This window comes from Ambystoma mexicanum, chromosome 7q (assembly GCF_040938575.1).
Source record: "Ambystoma mexicanum isolate Mex_15411 chromosome 7q, UKY_AmexF1_1, whole genome shotgun sequence".
Classification (NCBI taxonomy): Eukaryota; Metazoa; Chordata; class Amphibia; order Caudata; family Ambystomatidae; genus Ambystoma; species Ambystoma mexicanum.
This window is the reverse complement of record NC_090941.1, coordinates 158280687-158298108: the sequence shown is the minus strand read 5'-3', so window position 1 is coordinate 158298108 and position 17422 is coordinate 158280687. Positions and strand designations below refer to the sequence as shown.

General features: G+C 44.7%; 1 protein-coding gene across 1 annotated transcript in view; it reads right to left on the bottom strand.

Annotated features, from left to right (window-relative positions):
• The window catches only part of CFAP47 (cilia and flagella associated protein 47), a 3369192-nt gene that overhangs the window by 649588 nt on the left and 2702182 nt on the right, over positions 1-17422 (bottom strand). The window contains exon 57 of the mRNA XM_069639370.1: positions 4513-4608. Coding sequence (XP_069495471.1) covers positions 4513-4608 — 96 coding nt within the window. The remainder of the gene's footprint in view (positions 1-4512; positions 4609-17422) is intronic.

The following is a 17422-nucleotide window of genomic DNA, read 5'->3' as shown; positions in this document are numbered from 1 at the left end:
AGGAGGGCCTGCGAAATAGGTCAAAGTGGTAATACATAGGGTCGATCAAAATCCCAGTACATTCAAAAGACTTTGATCTACAAGCACTTTGAAAGCAGGGGAAGGGAATCCCACATTCGGAGAAAGCATGGGACGTGAATCCTGCATTGAGAGAACGAAAGGGAAGGGCATCCTAACGATATTGGACAAATATGAATGTGAAGGAGAGAGGGTCCGAGCCTGACAGAGGGAGATCCAGAGGGGGAAGCCATCACCCGAGAAGATAAAGCGGCAAGAGGGGTCCGAGCCCAAACGAGGGAGATCCAGGGGGGAAGCCATCACCCGAGAAGATAAAGAGGCAAGAGGGTTCCAAGCCCGACCGAGGGAGATCCAGGGGTGAAGCTATCACACAAAGTTGATTGTATAGGAACTTTGATATATTTGTCGAATACGATACAAGAAGCACCCAGAAAAGGGGGACCAAGGGGTGAAGCCATCACCCTATGTGAAACGGTGATAAACAATTGAGAAGAGTCAGCGCCCAGAAGAAGGGGACCCCGGGGTGAACCCATCAACCAGCAAATATTGGAACGAACTTTCATTTGGTTAAAGTAACTTTTGTTTTTGTTATTTGACCATCAGGCCTCGAAGGCAAGAGACTTTCACATGAAATGAGACTTGGCCATCGACTGTCCAGAGAACTGCCATTGGAATGGTCATCTCGTGCTGGAGAAGCCCGAGACTGTGCTGTGCTCCAAGGTCCCATATTAATCCGTATCCAAAACGTGGGGAAGGAAGACTCAGGCTACCGCATTCTGACATATTATTTTGAGAACCATCCCAAACCCCTTTTTGAATTAGTTGTGAGGCTTGGCAATAGGCTTCTTAGTATAGGCCCTTTTTATTTTGACACAATGCCAGTAGGACTGCCATATTTTTCATTTGATGGTTGACGCTTGCTCCTATCCTAGGTTTAGGTTTACAATAGGAGTTCTTCCAACCTGCATACAGAATGCATTGTTTAATAAAACACCCTTGAGCTGTGATCACTTGTGTCTGTCTTACTTATTACCATGGGTTCCTCACACACCTAACTTGAGTGCTGGTAAAAGGAAAGGAAATGTTTGTTTGGTTTTGTACATCAAGCCCGCTACGTTAAGAAACTTTGATAACTTAAGAGACTTGGGCACAGAAGGCCCTAATACTGGTAATGGAACTGTGTCCTCGTGCCGAAGAAGCCCGAGAGTGTGCTGTGCTCCAGTGAACCACCTTGTCCCGGCTAAAAACGTGGGGTAGGGAGGCCAACGGCCTGAACATCCTGACATATCATTTGTGAACACTTCTTACTTTTTCATGAACACTACCCTACACTATTTGTATTTAGCGGTAAGGATTGGCAATTTTTTTTTTTAGTATAGGCCCTTTATTTTGACGAGACTCCACTAGGGCTGCATTATTATTATTAGATGGTCGTAGCTTGCTCCCATCTGTAGATTTAGGATTGGATAGGCGTTCATCACATCCTTGTTAAAGTTCAATAAACACCCTTGAACTGTGGCCACTTGTGTCTGTCTTACTGCTGATGCCATGCCTTCCTTACAGTATATTTAGAAAGTGGAGGTGATGCTGGCCAAGGAGAATCATCATCCATTTCCTGAAGGTCAATAGGGTAGGAGAAAGATGGAGAACAGTGGAGCGAGAGGTCCAGGGGAATCGGTTAAGGGGGCCTGTGGGCTTCTCTCCTGTATTTTGCTTTTTATGTGGGAGTTTTACGTTGTGTTATAGGGATTTGCACTGCACGCTGAGGCCATTTGGTAAATGTCCTCCACCGAGGATTCTCTGAAGTACAGGTATGTGCCATCAAGCTATTTGTGAGTAGAGAATCCCTTTTAGGTACTAGGCCTCCCAGTGAGAACCACTCACTCCAAACATTAAAGGAAAACTTAGAAAAAAAACCACAGCTAGTGCTTATTTTTTGTAAAATAAATAAATAGCACTTACCGAGATTCAGCTGCAGCTTTCCTGCTCTGGTCTCCGGTCCCAGTCCTCCGCCTACAGCACTAATGAAGGGAAAGCCACCCAGCGGTAGCCTTTGTTTACTACAGCTGGCTGGCTTTTCCTTCATTAGTGCCGCAAAAGCAAAAGCCAGCACAGGAGGGCCTCCATTTCACAAAATGGCTGCGCCCCTGTGCTTGCTTTTGCGAATTTTGAGCTTGAATAGCTCAAAATTTTACATAGGAAGTTTTAAAACGGAGAATGCTAGTATTTTTTTTTATGTTGCCTATCTATTTTTTAAATAAAACTTTTTACTAGACCATCCCTTTAAGTATCAGGAGGCAGAGGCTGGGGCCCTTGTGTACTCTTCAGTTGGCACAGAGGAATGGACATATTGAGGTTCACATCTGAACAAATTGGATTTTTTCTCCTAAGCACATGAGGGAAGTGCTGAGAGCAGGTTTTTGTGGTGCAAATTCCAAAACATTATTACATTAGTAAAATGAGGAAGGAGGTCCTTCAGTTACCAACCATCCAAAGAGCATAAGCAACTATTTGGAGGTTGGCCTGTGCGATCCTGCAATTCTGTCTAAAGCCTGATTAATAGGACTGGAGCAGGTCCTGATTTTCTCTGCCTGCTTGTGGCTGAATGGCAAAGGCTCTTCCAATTAGTTTGCTTAGTTGTGGGAGATTTGTGATACTTGCCGAGATTGGGAGGGTCTGCATGTGTTTTTTGCAGAAGTATGAAGATGTGAGCACTTTAGGTTTCGCATGGGTGGTGCCTGGTAGGCGAGGTTTGTTAACAATATTGAGGAGTTGGTTAGGCAAGGGTGCTGCTTGTTATTTTCCTCAAACGCTGTTTACTCTTAAACTCTGGGGTCAATTCTTCTTGCGGGTGCGGGGGACTTTGCATATTTGTGGGTTCAATCCTGAATTCCCTTTAATATGGAGAAGAAACGTAGGCAGCCACATAGCTTTCGGTACAGATGCTCTGCGAGACGACTTTTTTGGATGAGAGAAAAAAGCAATCTGTAGCAATGGCAATAACATCTTTTTTAAAAAAATTAATCTATCCAAAGCCAATGTTCCGCAATCCTACCAGATTCATTATCTAGTGCTCTAAGGATTGATAGCTCCAGCAGTTTCACCGGAAATCAATCAGTGCATATTCCTGAACTGGGTACAGAAAAACACCGGTACCAGTCAAGTCATTATCAATTTCAGACAAAACATGCACTGGCAAATCCAACAGTTTTGGTTCTTCTGTAGGCATTTTCCAGGCACTGCCATATGGTAGCACCTTGAACAAGGTGTTAGCACTTCGGCATATTGTGGCACTGCCTGGCCAATGCCCATCTAATGCCTGTAACAATAGCCAAAAGAGTTGGCTTTACGAATTCTTGTGTTTAACAGGGATTCAGTGGAAAGAACTGATACAAGGACCCACATATTGGGAAAAGGCACACTTGATTAAGACATATTTATTACACAAGTAGCTTGTTTAGAGCTACAATTAAGACATTAGCTTTCAGAAGACTGCTTAGATATAACAGTGGTATCCCCTTTAAAAGCATAAACATAGCTCAAAGAGATCCCAGGGGTGTGTGGGTGTGTTTGGGTAGGGAGGGGCAGGTAATGGATGGAAATGGCAATCTGGACTAAGATAGACATGGGCAGTCAATGGGTGGGTAAAAAGCTAGACAACCACAGCCTATGTGTTCCCCTTCAAAACATTTGTTGGTGTAAAGAAGGACTTCCTTTCGTCATTTTATAATGTCGGCTGGTGTTCAATTTAATGATCGCTGGAGGTATGCACCCACCATGATGCATCAACCCAAATGTTTCAGGATTTGCCCAATGTACCATTTCTAGGCTTTCACTAAATTATAACCGATGCATTTTTCCTCTCTCACTCCGTGCTTTGGAATTAGCCAAATGTGCTTTCACCCCTCCCCCGCATGCATCTGCTTTCAAATACAACTCGAATTACACTTTGCACATCACTTCCACCATAAGAATGTAGCTAGCTTTTACAAAAAAATAAAAATCGAACTGTAGCTACACGTATAACGGACTATCCTTTTAGACACCCCCAAACCCTCCAGCTTATTTCTCTGGTGTACTTCTCTCTACCCATACACATGCCAACACGACATGGGTGGCTAGCACGGACTCGGCCAAGCCTTCCTAACTTTTAATGGCCATTATGCACACATGCACACTAGCACCTCATACTTCGGACTTCGTTCCGTCCGAGGACGTTCAACCTACAGTGCGCGTTGGGACCATACCCATGGTGAAAGGCGCTATACAAATGATGAAATTAAATTAAATAAAAAAAGAAATTCCATCTCTCTGCTATGTCCACTTCCCATGCCACTAGTTGAGGCTTGTAGGCAACGCTCATTGCGCCACCGAAAAGCCGAACCTAAAAACGCTGCCACGGCCCAGACCAGATCCCATTAGATATAACACTGCAAGCTACATTGCCAGTAGCTGGAGATGCTCACACACAATACAGAAGGAAATCGGCTGTACCTTGCGTCTGCTTGAGTGGCAGGCAGAAAGCAGACTCCGTGCTGATGGAGTGGCGCAGGACAGAGGCGCTGAGTCGGTGCATGGTCTGCTCCTGATCTGATAATGCAAAGAGAAAGAAAAGACCATCTTACACTTCAATGTCACATTCAAGGAACGAGATACAGTGGAGGCTGAAATGTGATCAAAGGCCTGCTCTAATGAAAGTACTTCACGGTGAATGTCCTTCAGAGTATGCTTTGGCATCGCAGGTGACAGCTCCCTCCACCCCCCTGCTATTCCTTGCCTATTTCAGGAGCCCCTGTGCATGTTCAATCACTGTGCTCATTGTGTGCAGAATAATTAGAGAACTTAGCATGTTTTTTTTTTCACTGAAATAAAACGGTGCTAGAAGAATAAATCAGCGGGCACGTACATTTAAAAGGGTTCTCAAAGTAGTAATTAAGGTTAAAAAAATATATCTGTTCAGTAGAAATCAGCACGATAAAGAGGCAAGGGAAGGATGGGGCTGGGGCTGGGGAAGGAGGCGAGTCTAGACGTGAGATGCAGGAAGTTGGGATAGCAGGGGGGTTGTGGTAAAGTTTGGGGTGCCCAGCAAGATGCTTAGCGCAGGGGAGTAATGCACAGGAAATGCGAGGGAGGGATAGAGGGACTAAAAGCAGGAGCTTCAAATGCCAAGGAAGGGAAGGAGGAAAGTGAACTGAGGGGGTTGGGGGGAGTAGATTACTGTGCATGACATTTCCTCGCAGGAGAATATGTCGCGTTTTTTGCAACGCATTTTGCCGCATATATATGTGGGGTGTGGGTTTAGGGGGCGGGGGATTAAGGTAGGGAGTTAAAGGGGGTCTCTTCCCGCATGTATATGCTTCAAAATGAACCTGACGAAAAAAATTAAGACTCCGACGAAATCTCCTACGAGGAAAGGTTTTCGACCAAATCAACCCAAACTATCCGATATGCAGGAGGTATAAAGTGTGAAATGTGAGGAAGGGGCTCGAGAGGGAGACCAAGAGAAGCCCATTATGGCCCAGAACTTTGACCTTCAGGGCATGTCAGATCACACAGTCCTAGTCAGCATGTATTCGAATGCGATGCTTGCGAGGCCCATGCCTAGGAAACTAGCTCCATTGCTAACCGATCACATTTATTCTAAAGCACACTGCATGCACACTTACAGTACATGTGTGCTTCATCAGCAATAGAGCATCTGCAATAGAAATTTACAGTAATGGCCGTTTAAAAAAAACGTTCCTTGGATGGAAAGGCAGTCACCCATCAGTGGAAATAGCAAAAACAGCACGAGAGGCCCAGCAATTCCCCCCCATCATATCATGAAGGTTGCCACAACAGTCAAGCCCATGTTTCATCTTCCAATGATTGCTTCCCCGCTGTCTGATAGTGATTTGCACATTTTACATATTATATTATTTGACTGCACTTATTTAATTATCTAAGTATATGGACATCGTTGTAATGCTTCGGACCCCTGTCATTTGCATATGGCCTCTTGGATGAGGGGGTGGGGGAGGCTGCAAGGTAAAAGGATGGGGTTACAGGTGAGTCGCTGGGATGGTGGGGTGCAGCAAGGATGCCATTACATCAGCTGTGCTAACCATTGTCTGCAGTGGCTCTGTGTGTGTTTTGTGTGGGTATCTGCCTGGGCTTTATTGGTGTTTGGAAAGCTGGAGACTTTGCACCTGTGCAGCTTAGTGTAGGGGCACGGTGAGGCGGCAAGATTTGCCCTTAAGTTAGGAGTTCTAGCGAGTACTTGATTGGTGTGATGAATGTTGTTAGGTAAGATTTTCATAGAAATGGTAAATCTTCCTGACCTGGGTCAACCCCAGAACGTTCTTGCTTTACTAGTGGGATCTTTTTCCTTAATACCTATGTGAGTGGGAACCTTTTTCCACACTCACAGAATCGTTTACTCTTTTCATGGGTGTCAGTTCTAAGACTCTCCATAGTGGCTTTTGAAAGTTATCCTCTTTAACAACTTTTTGGCAATAAGTGCCTGTTGTTGCAGGGTTGCCCTAGGGGCTCCCCTTTTAACTTTCTTGTGCTAACCTTGAGAGAACTACACTTCCCAAGGGTAGAAGGGATCTTTGGATCCCTTTTACATTTTGTTAGGTGAAACCAGCACATCCCATCTTATGTGGGGTGCTGTATCCCCTTTCACACTAAAACTGCAACAATTCTGTTACAGGGACAAGCTTAATGGCTGGTGGAAGTGATATCTTGTATTAATTTGGTGCACCTTTACTGCAGGCTGTGTGCACAGCTGTACTAAAGGTACCTAAGGGTGCTCATTTTACCAAAATGTCCCCCGTCTCTTTGTTCGCCATTTTAGTGTTTCTTGTCCTTTACATCCTGACATCCAGGATGGGAAATTCCTTTGTGTGATTTTTATCTTCGGCAGGAGTCCCCTGGACTCCCCGCCCAGGCTCCAGTCTGTCTTTGAGGGCAGGAAGCGAGGGAGGAGTACAAAATTCCACAGCCCTTTGTCTACCTCCTTGCCTGAATGGGGACAAATCCCAGTGGGGGGCTGGCTGTCCTGATTGGACAACCAGACTGCCCCTTGTTGTAAAATGCAGGGAGAGAATGCAGAGGTTGTGCTGTAGTTCCTGTTAAATACTGCAAACCTGGAAGCTGAAGACAAGTCGACCACTGGAACTGAAACCAAAGAGGATGATGAAGGAAAAGCAGCTGAGACGATTTACAGCGTCCTGAGAGCCTGCTGTGTAACCTGAGTCTGCTGTACCTCTTCCTTCCAAACGACCTGGGCACTCCAAAAACGATGACCCTGTCCGAGAGTCTGATGGGCCCCACTAGACTCAAGAAGACCTGCATTTTGAGCTATCCCACATGTTGCTGCGACCTTGCGTTGCTGCAATACCCCAAATCCTGGGATCTCGCGCCACTGTGCGGTGCAGGGTCCTCCGAATTCCAAATCTCACTGAAACTTTGTGGGCATCCTGGTGTTTCTCCAGAGACACGAATCAAGTCTGAAAAGTCCCCTTAACAGAGTGCTGGACCTTTGTAATGATGAGAATTCAACTGCGAATTTCTATCTTCTTCTGTGCTCCTTGAAAAGGCGCCAAATCTACAGAACCACATTTAGCCACGAGGAAAACCTTGCCTAGAGCCTTCTTCGTTGATCCCTGCTGCAATGTTCCTTCTGAGGTCTTGTTTTCAGTCACCACGACAAGGAATCCACTGACCGCGTATTTGGCTGCAGATCCTGAAGTTTTCCTGCTACAAAATCTTCTTCAATGCTGAGGTATTGTGTTGACTGGGTATGTACTTACCTCAAGTCTCTTAGGATTTCTGTGTAGCTGTGGGGTGTTTTCTGTGATGGGGAGGCCTCTCGTCCAGTGCACCCAGTCCCACTGCTAGAATCCTGCTAGGGTGTCTTCTGTGAAGCCTCTGGACCCTCTTCTAACTTGAGAAGTAAAATACTCACCTGTGTGCCCAGTCTCCCTAAGTAACTCTGACTTTTCTACCTAAGAGCCTATTCTGACACTGCCTGTTGGACACGAGATCCTAGTGACCCCCCTTCTGCCACTGAGAACACTCATGCTCCTAGAATAAGGGAAATACTTTTACGGGATTGGGCTTTTTGCCTAGAAAAGAAAATAAGTATTTAAAAGTTACTTACTTGTAAAAGTGTTGGTTGGTAATTGTAACTGTAAGAGTGAGCAGTTATAAAAGTTCTTACTTACCTTGGATGTGTGATGTACTATTCTTAAAATGATTGAGAACATCTTTCTTTCCTTAGAAACCGTTTTGCCATTCTAATAGAAAGTAGATGTGAAGGTATATTACTCACCTGTGATTAGGTTGTGCCTCTTCCCAAAAGCAATGGGTTGGTTACACCAGATTATGCCTGTTGGGATAATTGTATGAGTGTCCCCCAACTGTTGGTATGACCAGATTACTCCTGTTAGGATAATTGTATGAACGTGCTCCAACTGGGTCTTGCTTCTCCTGACTGGCTGTTAGCCTGGCCAGAATAAGTCTGCCTTAGGTCTTACCTACCTAGAATAACTGAGTAATTCAGTAAAATCTAACATTGGGTTTTTTGCTTTCCCTGTACTGTTGTAGACAGACTCACAGAGAGTCTTTGGTTCTAACTATCCCTCATAAGTCATACATAAGGTACTTGTTTAGCTGGGAAAGATCCAACCTGGATTTCATTGTGAGGATAACAAAGTATATGGGTTTTACTTACCTTGAGTTAGCTGTGTGCCATCCAAAAATAAGTTACACAAGTTACTGCTTATTTCAATCGGTGTTTCTCTGATTTCAAAAGCACCTGGAATTGAATATTACATTCTTAGGTTTTACTCACTTAGTATAACTGTGTTATCACAAAAGTAGCTATAGGTGTTTACTGTACCTGGAATAAGTGCTCCACTATTCACAAAAAGTGTATTGTCCAGTTGACTGATTATGTGATTTGTACTGAGAGTCACTGTACAATTGGTAGGGTCTACTGCCCTTGCATTACTGAATGTAATTGTGAAAGTAACCATTAGTTTTTACTCCCCAAGAATAGGTGTGACCTATACTGAATGTGTATCAAAAGGTTTGACGTCCCTAGAACTACTGTTAGGTGTTCCAAATAAGGTTTATACTTTGGTCTGTGTATCTTCAAGTATAGTGTTGTGTTTTTATAATTGTGATTACATATAATGTGTGAAAGTACTTACTTGCACCTAGATTTATTTGGGCCTACTCGTTTTTAAATAAATAATTTATTTTTACATACATAAGTGTTTGTGTTTCTTTGGACCATTCTTATTACAATTTAATTTGTACAGATTCTACAGCTCTCTCTCACTCCTAAAATAAGGCTGCCTGCTCTATCTACGCTACCCCGAACTCAGAAGGTACAGCCTTATACTAAGAGTGGAGTCTTGTACTGCCTCAGTTGAATGGATTTACTGAGCCCTTAGTTGGACTTCAGAAAAACTGTCCTAGCACATGTTATCTGAGGGCAGGTGCTGGGTACCACTGGAAATTTGCATGGGTGGCAGTTAGGATAGGAGGTTAAAAGTTAGAGGTTAGGCACAGATTAGAGTTGCACATTGTTCATGAGACAGCATGTGCCGTATACATTGTACCAGTCATCAGGCTCAAGTCAGTCACTGCCGCCCCACCACACATTTTCTCTTTGCAGGATAGCGAGACTAGCATAACGCAACTGTGCAGCTTGATAGAGCACATTAATTGCACCACGAGAAGGACATTTATGGTTACCAGGCATATCATGATGCAGTGCTTCACAGGGATCCTTGGGATCCTTGCAGATCTGATGCAGATTAATACATGGTGCAGCAGTACACAGTAGCAGACCTTAACACAAACATCTTACACCCCACTGTAGTTCTCATCTTCCAGTACGAAACAGCAGAGTGGGTGCACAGGGCCTAGTGTGGTTGGTTGTTGAGTCTGGAGCTACACGAAAGCTGGGCATACAGCTGCCTATGAAGGCGAGTGTTGCGTTATTTTAATTTTATTTATTTACATTTTTAATGCACTCACACAGCCCAGGGGCATCGAGGCTCTGTTACAGGAATATGTCTTAGTTGCGTATTTATAACACGCTTAACACCTAGAGGTTTCTAAACTCGGACCCGGGGATCAAACCTGTGTTGCTTCGTGTCATCTTGTTTCCAAGGTGAGCACGTTGCCGCTGAACTATCCTCCCAGGACAATTGTGGGAGCTATTGCGGCATGACAAGATGAAAAAGCAGCTTGAAAATGTGGCATGGCATGTATTTCCTGGTGGTCTTATAGTGTGTTGCGTCATTGGGGCCATGGCTGATCTTGCCACAGCAAAGTGAGGGATGAAAATCCAATCACAACCCAGAAGAACACCACATGGTGAACGTCTAGTCTTTGGAATGGATACTTGGTGGCAATGTGAGAGTATTATAACATATGCATAAGTTAAATTGCGTGTCTTTTGGCAACTTTTTAAATAGCTTACAAGTATTCAAAACTATTACTGACCTGTTATATTTTGTTGCATATTTGTTTAAATACCCGAGTTAAACTTTAGCTGAATTGTACCTACTTACCTTGTGCAAGGAGGACAGCTCAGGGGCAACCCGTGGGTGTTGGACTTGGAAGCAAGACAAAACAGAGCCACAGAGGTTCAAACCCCGGTTCCGTGTTTAAGCATTATAAAATATTAATTAGTTAATTACCATTTTTTTTATAGGCCGTGTTAATGTTTTAAAGCATTCTTTACTTTAAAAGTGTAAGTATGTAGCAAATAGTGTATGATAGATTACAAATGTGTTACTTTTGGTTGAAACTGTCCCTTTTGAAAACACAATTTCTACTATTCTATGTTAGTTTGAACTTACATCTTGTAGAGTTTCCTTTAATGCAAAGTTAATCTGAAGAGAATATATATTGTTAGAGGACAAACTGCCTGGATAATCCTTTGTTTGAACCCTATAGCCAAACTGGAGTTCATAGGTAACATTTCATGGTGGAACTTTGAGTCAGAGATCTTTAAAGCATAGTGAAAAATTGAAGCTAAGTTACCCAGCGCGGGAAGCCAGACAATCAGGGGGCTAGGAACGTAGGCTGAAACTGCCGATCTAGCCCCGTCCCAAGCCACCTGATGGCCGGTTCCACTGTCCACCCCTTTCCCCCACCAACCATACCCTTTTTTCCAAACCCCCCTCCCCACTTACCTCATCGCAGCAGTGGCGAATGCCGCCACCACAGCTGCTTCTGCTTTCACTCAGTGACGCCACCATGGAAATGGAAGAGGGGCTCCGGACTTCCCAATCCATGGTGGCCATCTTGGCACAGTGTCTACTTTCCGTGAACGGGACACCGTAAAGCGACACATTCACGAAAAGAAAATAGTTGAAATTAGCCCTGTTCTAGCCTGTGGAACAAGTGCTAATAGCGTTAAGCACCCTTTAAGCACCCTTCACTTAGGCCTTTAAATCAGGCCACAGTCCGTTAACACCCTTTCCAGCCCTTTGAATGGGTGCTTAACGCTAATTGAAAACACTGTATGCTGCAACTTAGAGTCAGAATTCTTAGACTATGTTGATAAAGTGATCATATGTTGTAACTTCATTGAGAAACTGAAAAAACAGAAACTGCTTAGGTTTTGGTGTCAGATTTTCAATTATTCAGTGAGCGTGAATCCAAAGAGAAACATGGCCTGTTGTAACTTGGAATTAAAGTTAACTGAAAACATTGAGAAAGGGACTACAGGCCTCTCCTAAAAGCACAGGGAGTACAAGGATTTGTTTGTACGAAATCAGGGTAACAATAATAGCATAAATAGGGATGAGGCAAAAGTTAAAATGTAAGTCAATGGTCTCTAGTTCCAATGGAAACCTAGAGAGAAAGTATACTTTAGGCTGTTCTCTATCAAAATTAAAATGGCATGATAAACCGACAAATGGCCACTGCTGTCTTTAATCTAGCATGAAATCGAGGGGACACTTTGTTATATCATGATGAAGGATAGCGCTAGTGTCGACTAGGACTGTGGGGTCCATGCATGATAGTGAGACATTGTTTATTATGGGTAGGATGAGGGGGAGCAGTTTCTCCCTCGAATTGTCCCTTTTGCTTCTCATGCTGATTGATGGTGCGATGTCCTGTCTAGAGCATTGGTCATTGTATTTGACGTTGAAGGTTATCGTATGATGATCTGACCAAGTGCAGGGTGAGTTTGACACTAGGTTGATGCTGCAGTTCAGATCGACCAGCCAATCAAGGGTTTTCCCCTTGTTATGGGTGGGTTCTAGGATGTGATGGGAAAAGCCCAGATCAGTTAGTGTACTGGCAATGTCCAGAGCTTTAAGGTCGTTGGGGTCTTGGAAACCAAGATTAAAGTCCCCTAGTAAGATGATTTGAGAGTTGGCCTTGGTATTATCTGCTAGGATGGAGGTAATGTCATCTGCAAAGGTGGCCTATAGATAAGATGCAGGGTGATGGTTTGGCTGCGTGAGATGGGTAACTTGACAGATAGTAACTCTGCAGATGGAATCTGCTGATTAGGGATAAGTCTAAGACCAAGGGAACTTTTGTGAATAAAGGCGACACCCCAGTCTTTAGATTGGTTGGTATTGCGGTTGCATCTAATGATGGCATAACCACTGGGAATGGCGAGGGATAGTAGGGGTCCCGCTGCTGAGTGTAACCAAGTCTCTGTAATGGCTAGGAAATTTAGGTCTTGAGCTGTGATGAAATCTGCAATATCCAGAGCATGAGCACGGAGGGACCTGGTTGACAAGGGCACCCTTAATCAGGGTCTCTTTAGGGATGTAAGATGCAATTGCGTTGATGTTAGAAGTGACTAAGGGTGGGGTGTTCTTAATACCTGGTGACTTAGGACATCGCGTGGAAGCACCTAGAGTGGAGGGTGATTTCTCTGTAGTATTGAGAATGTGTAAGTGACACATTCTGGAGCCTAGTCTGAGGTTCCTGAGGTGCAAGGTGCATGGTTGATTGGGGGTAGGGTTGGCTGCAAAGTGTTTCAACCATAGGGCAGGAGAATTCAGGTATGGATTAGGGGGTGGTGTTGTGGATGTAGGCGAAGTACTGATGCTGTGCTGAGGACCAGGGGGCAGGAATCTGGCGGGGGGTACTCTCTGGCGGTGGCAGACTAGAGCCAAGGTGACTAGCTGAGCACAACATAGTGAGCTTACATTTCTCGGTAGAGGTGGGCTGGAATGGTAGAACACTACAGTAGTCGGTGAGTGTCCAGGCCAGAGATGATGTTGTATAAAGTAGCAGAAGTGAGCAGCATAATAGATGAGGCATGTACATAGTGAAATAAAATCTATGCAGAAGGGCAAATCAGCTTGGGTCAAATGGCCAATACGAAGGCAGACAACATATAGCATCAAAATAAGGGCGGTGCAATATACATAGGTGTGGGTCTAAAGGGTGCTCAGCGGTCTACCATGTAGAGAACAAACAGATGGGTCCCAGCTTAGTAGTAGTGGCTAGGGCTCACTGACATTCACTAGTATGCATGAGGGGAAATTATCGGTTAGCGTACATAGCAAGCATAGATCAGATAGGTCTCAACCTAGTAGTAGTGGCTAACAGGTGCTAGGCGCAACATGCGTAATTCGGGGCACAGGTGGGTTGGATGCGCTGAACAGTTGCTATTCTCACACTTGCTATTCACTTGCTAACACTTGCTATTCTCTTCACTTTTGCCCCTTCTTGGGTCTCAAACAACACATTCCGTGGTATCTGCTACATGTACCACCTTTCTTTCACTCCACTCACAAGTGTTAACAACTTGCATTTGCTCTGGGAGTTATTCAACAATGCTTTTAAAGTCTTTCAGTTCCTTCAGTGTTAAAAGTACTTGTTTCGGCATTCACAATTACCTGCAATACATTTCTTACGCTCCCCGTTCAAAAGCTTCATGAATATATTTCACATACGAAGAAAAACACCCTCTTGCCGTGTCCGGGACCCTTTTCTCTGACTGACTCACTGGATGTCTTTCAAGACACGTCTCCGAGGCCCTATGCAGCCAAAACCTTGCTTTCACTCTGCGCGTCTCACTGTAGCAATGTGGCAGTGTTCCGTGGCTTCGCTCCCACAGTGGGCGTTGTAAGGAAGGCATGGTATCAACAGTAAGACAGACAAGTGACCACAGTTCAAGGGTGTTTGTTGAACTTCAAAAAGGGTTTGGAAAATGCCCATCTATTCCTAAATCTACAGGTGGGAAAAAGCTACAATCATCAAATAATAATAACGCAGTCCACGTATTATCTTGTCAAAATAAAAGGGCCTATAGTAATAAACGTATTGCCAATCCCTACCTGTAAATACAAATAGTGTGGGAAATAATGTTATGAAAAAGAAAGAAGTGTTCACAAAATGATATGTCAGAAAGTTCAGGCCGTTGGCCTCCCTTGCCCACGTTTTCAGCAAGGGACAAGGCGGTACACTTGAGCTTAGCACAGTCTCTGGCTTCTTTAGCACAAGCATATAGTTCAAGACATAAGCTTCAGGGACTTCTGTGTCCCAGTCTCTTTTCCCTTTTAAAGTCTCTTCATTAAGAGGGTCTGATGCGACAAACAAACGATAAGTTATTTTCTTTTCCTTTTTCAGATTATCACAAGTAATCAAGTTCTTAGGAGATTCGCTATTCACCTCGAATCCCCCTCAGCTGGGCTCAGATCCTTTCACCACAATGTTTGTATATTATTTATGCATCTAATTCCTTGTAGGGTATTCTTTCTCAGGTGACTCACGGTTCGCCCCGGCTCCCCGTGAGTCGGCTCAGATCTTGGATCCACCTTGGTCGGGCTCAGATTCCTTTTAGCACAATGTTCATAACTTTACACAAACTTGCTTTAACCAAAAGCTTTGTAGGCTGATCACCCTCCACCGGACACGGACCAACTTTCTACATGCTTTCATCAATTAATGAAGACTTTTGAGTGTGCACAGGGTTTTGCTTGCCTGTTGCAGGACCACTTTGTTTTCACAATTCTTTATCACTCTTCACCTCTGCCACCTTTTAGCTGGATACCCAACAGAGACTTTTGAATGAGCACCCACATGGTGCCGGACCACTCTGTTTACAGTATCATATCTTGGCTTCAAAGTTCAATCCCTCATCCTCTAATTAATTGTGTTAGCGTTGCTTGCCACATATGCTTCATACACTGCTCTCTTCTCTTTTTATCATACCGTATTAACGCTTGCAACCACAGCTTCAACACAGACCAGTCTGGTTATCAGTCTTCCCAACTCACTGGCTCTTCTGGCTTCACCGGCGCTGCTTTGTTGTAGGAGCCAAGGACAGTACCTTGGTGGCACATGATTGTCCCCGCCTTGACTATCGAGGTGGGAGAGCCCCGGGTACCTCAGACACACAATGCAGTGTTCTTCAGCTTCGATTCCTGGTCTTGCATTTCCTATTCTCAAAGGTTCCTGAAAGTAACGGTCTTTCATTGAAAAGGACAAGGACACTTCCCTCCTTGCAAACCTCTTCGGTTTTGCCATCTTTCGCCTTGTATTAAACTGCCATTGTGGAACTTCAGCTTCCCCGTGTGCTTTGCCTTGCTCAGAGTGTGCTTTCATGCTGCGTCTTTTTCCATGTGGGGAAGTGTGATGGAAGTCAGGTGTGTGTAATGGTCAGGGATTGCCTGACCATTGAATTGGGACATGTCAGGTATATGGCTCGGGTGTGAGTCCGTTTTCTCTCCCACTGAGCTATCTGTGAGAAAGTGTTTGCGTTGGAAAAGGGGGGAGGGTGGCAGTTCCTAAGTATCCTACCGGTAGGATGGGGTAAAGGTGTTACAGGGAAGGGCATACCGCATCGCACCATCCGGTGTCCCACTTCCACTCCCGAGGACCCCAAAGTAATGGCCGCATCCTAGCCACCTGGATAACAGATTCCCCTAGCGGGTGAGACACCTTCAGGTTTCTCACAGCACGCTCTCAGCGGGTTTGGCATCCCGGCGTGAGTCCTTAAGCTGATGACTGCCCCTTTCTTGCAGTTCACACCGGACCTCTGCCTTCCAGCAGCCTTGCTTTCTGCTGCTTTCCCTCTGCACCTGGTCTTGGTTCTCCAGCGATTCTCGTACCACAGTGTTCTCTCTCCGCTCTGGTCCAGGAAGTTGCTTTTGCCTTCTCTGCTATCCTCTCCTGCTACCCAGCTGATCTCCATTAAGCTCTTTAGAAATCCCACACTGAGGCCTGGGATCATTAGAGCTAGTCTGCTCACCTTGAAACAAGTCACATGTAGTCTGCATTGATTCCAGACTCCTCTTCTTCATCCCTAATGGTGTTTGGAGATGTTTATTTTAATAAAGGAAGTGTGCATAACTCTGAGTTGTTTCCTCATCGTCCCAGTGTTGAGGTGGTGTTTCTGGGGGACATTTTGGGGGGGCAAAGAGGGAAAGGGCTCACAGTAGCCCACAAAGGCTTCAGGGATAGAGGGTTTATTCTGCAAAGGGAATGGGGGATACCATGTCTCACCTAAGGCCGTCCTCTCCCCACTCCCCAACTTCCCTCCACCCAGATGATCCTCCCTCCCATATCCACTACCAGAGTCCCAAATCAATCATGGGTGTAAGGACCATGTTTACTGCAGAAATGGAAGCAGGAGCCAAGTTGAGATGGCTCCTTGTAATACCCTTTGTAACCATGGGCGACTTGTGCAATGGAGAGGAGGATAGATAGCAAGAGCTTGATGAGGATTGCACTTTACAGTTTGCAAAAGAAGAAGGGATAATTGACAAAGAACTACGAGATGCTAACAATTTAGAGGTTGTTGAGGTGAAGGAGACTGCCCCTTTCGCTAACTGGATGAGTTCTGGTACATTAGCGTTTTGTTTTCAAAGGGGAATTATGAAGTGTGGACATTTCAGAGAGGTCACGCAACACTGGTTCTTCGAAAGACAGCTCCAAATATAGACCTTTGGTATTTTTATTATTGAAAAAGTTGTTTACCTTTTTCCAGAATTTTTCTACAATCCTTGCAGACAAACTGGAGTTTTGCTGTGGTGCCACACAAGATGGCATTGTAGGGGCTGGGTTGATCGAGTGTGAAATCCTAGAGGAAGTAGGAGGAAGGGGAAGAGCTCCATCTGTGTTGTGCACAAATATGTCACTCTTGCCATTATGACCGACTGTACGGAAGAGGTTGTATTATCTCTGGTTTTAGGAGGAGAGTTCCCAATTCAGAGGAGTCTTTGAGAGGGGTGGGTGTTTGCAAATATGGGCTAGCTGGGTATCTATCCCCATGGCTTGTCACGTTCCCTAAAGCGTGGGTCAGATTGAATGTTTGGACAGCGTTCCTCTCCCCTACCCCTCTAGATCTGAACCCATCTAAACCCTCAAGGCCTACAATGTCAGTCAATGGTTAAATCTTACACATATGTCAATACTG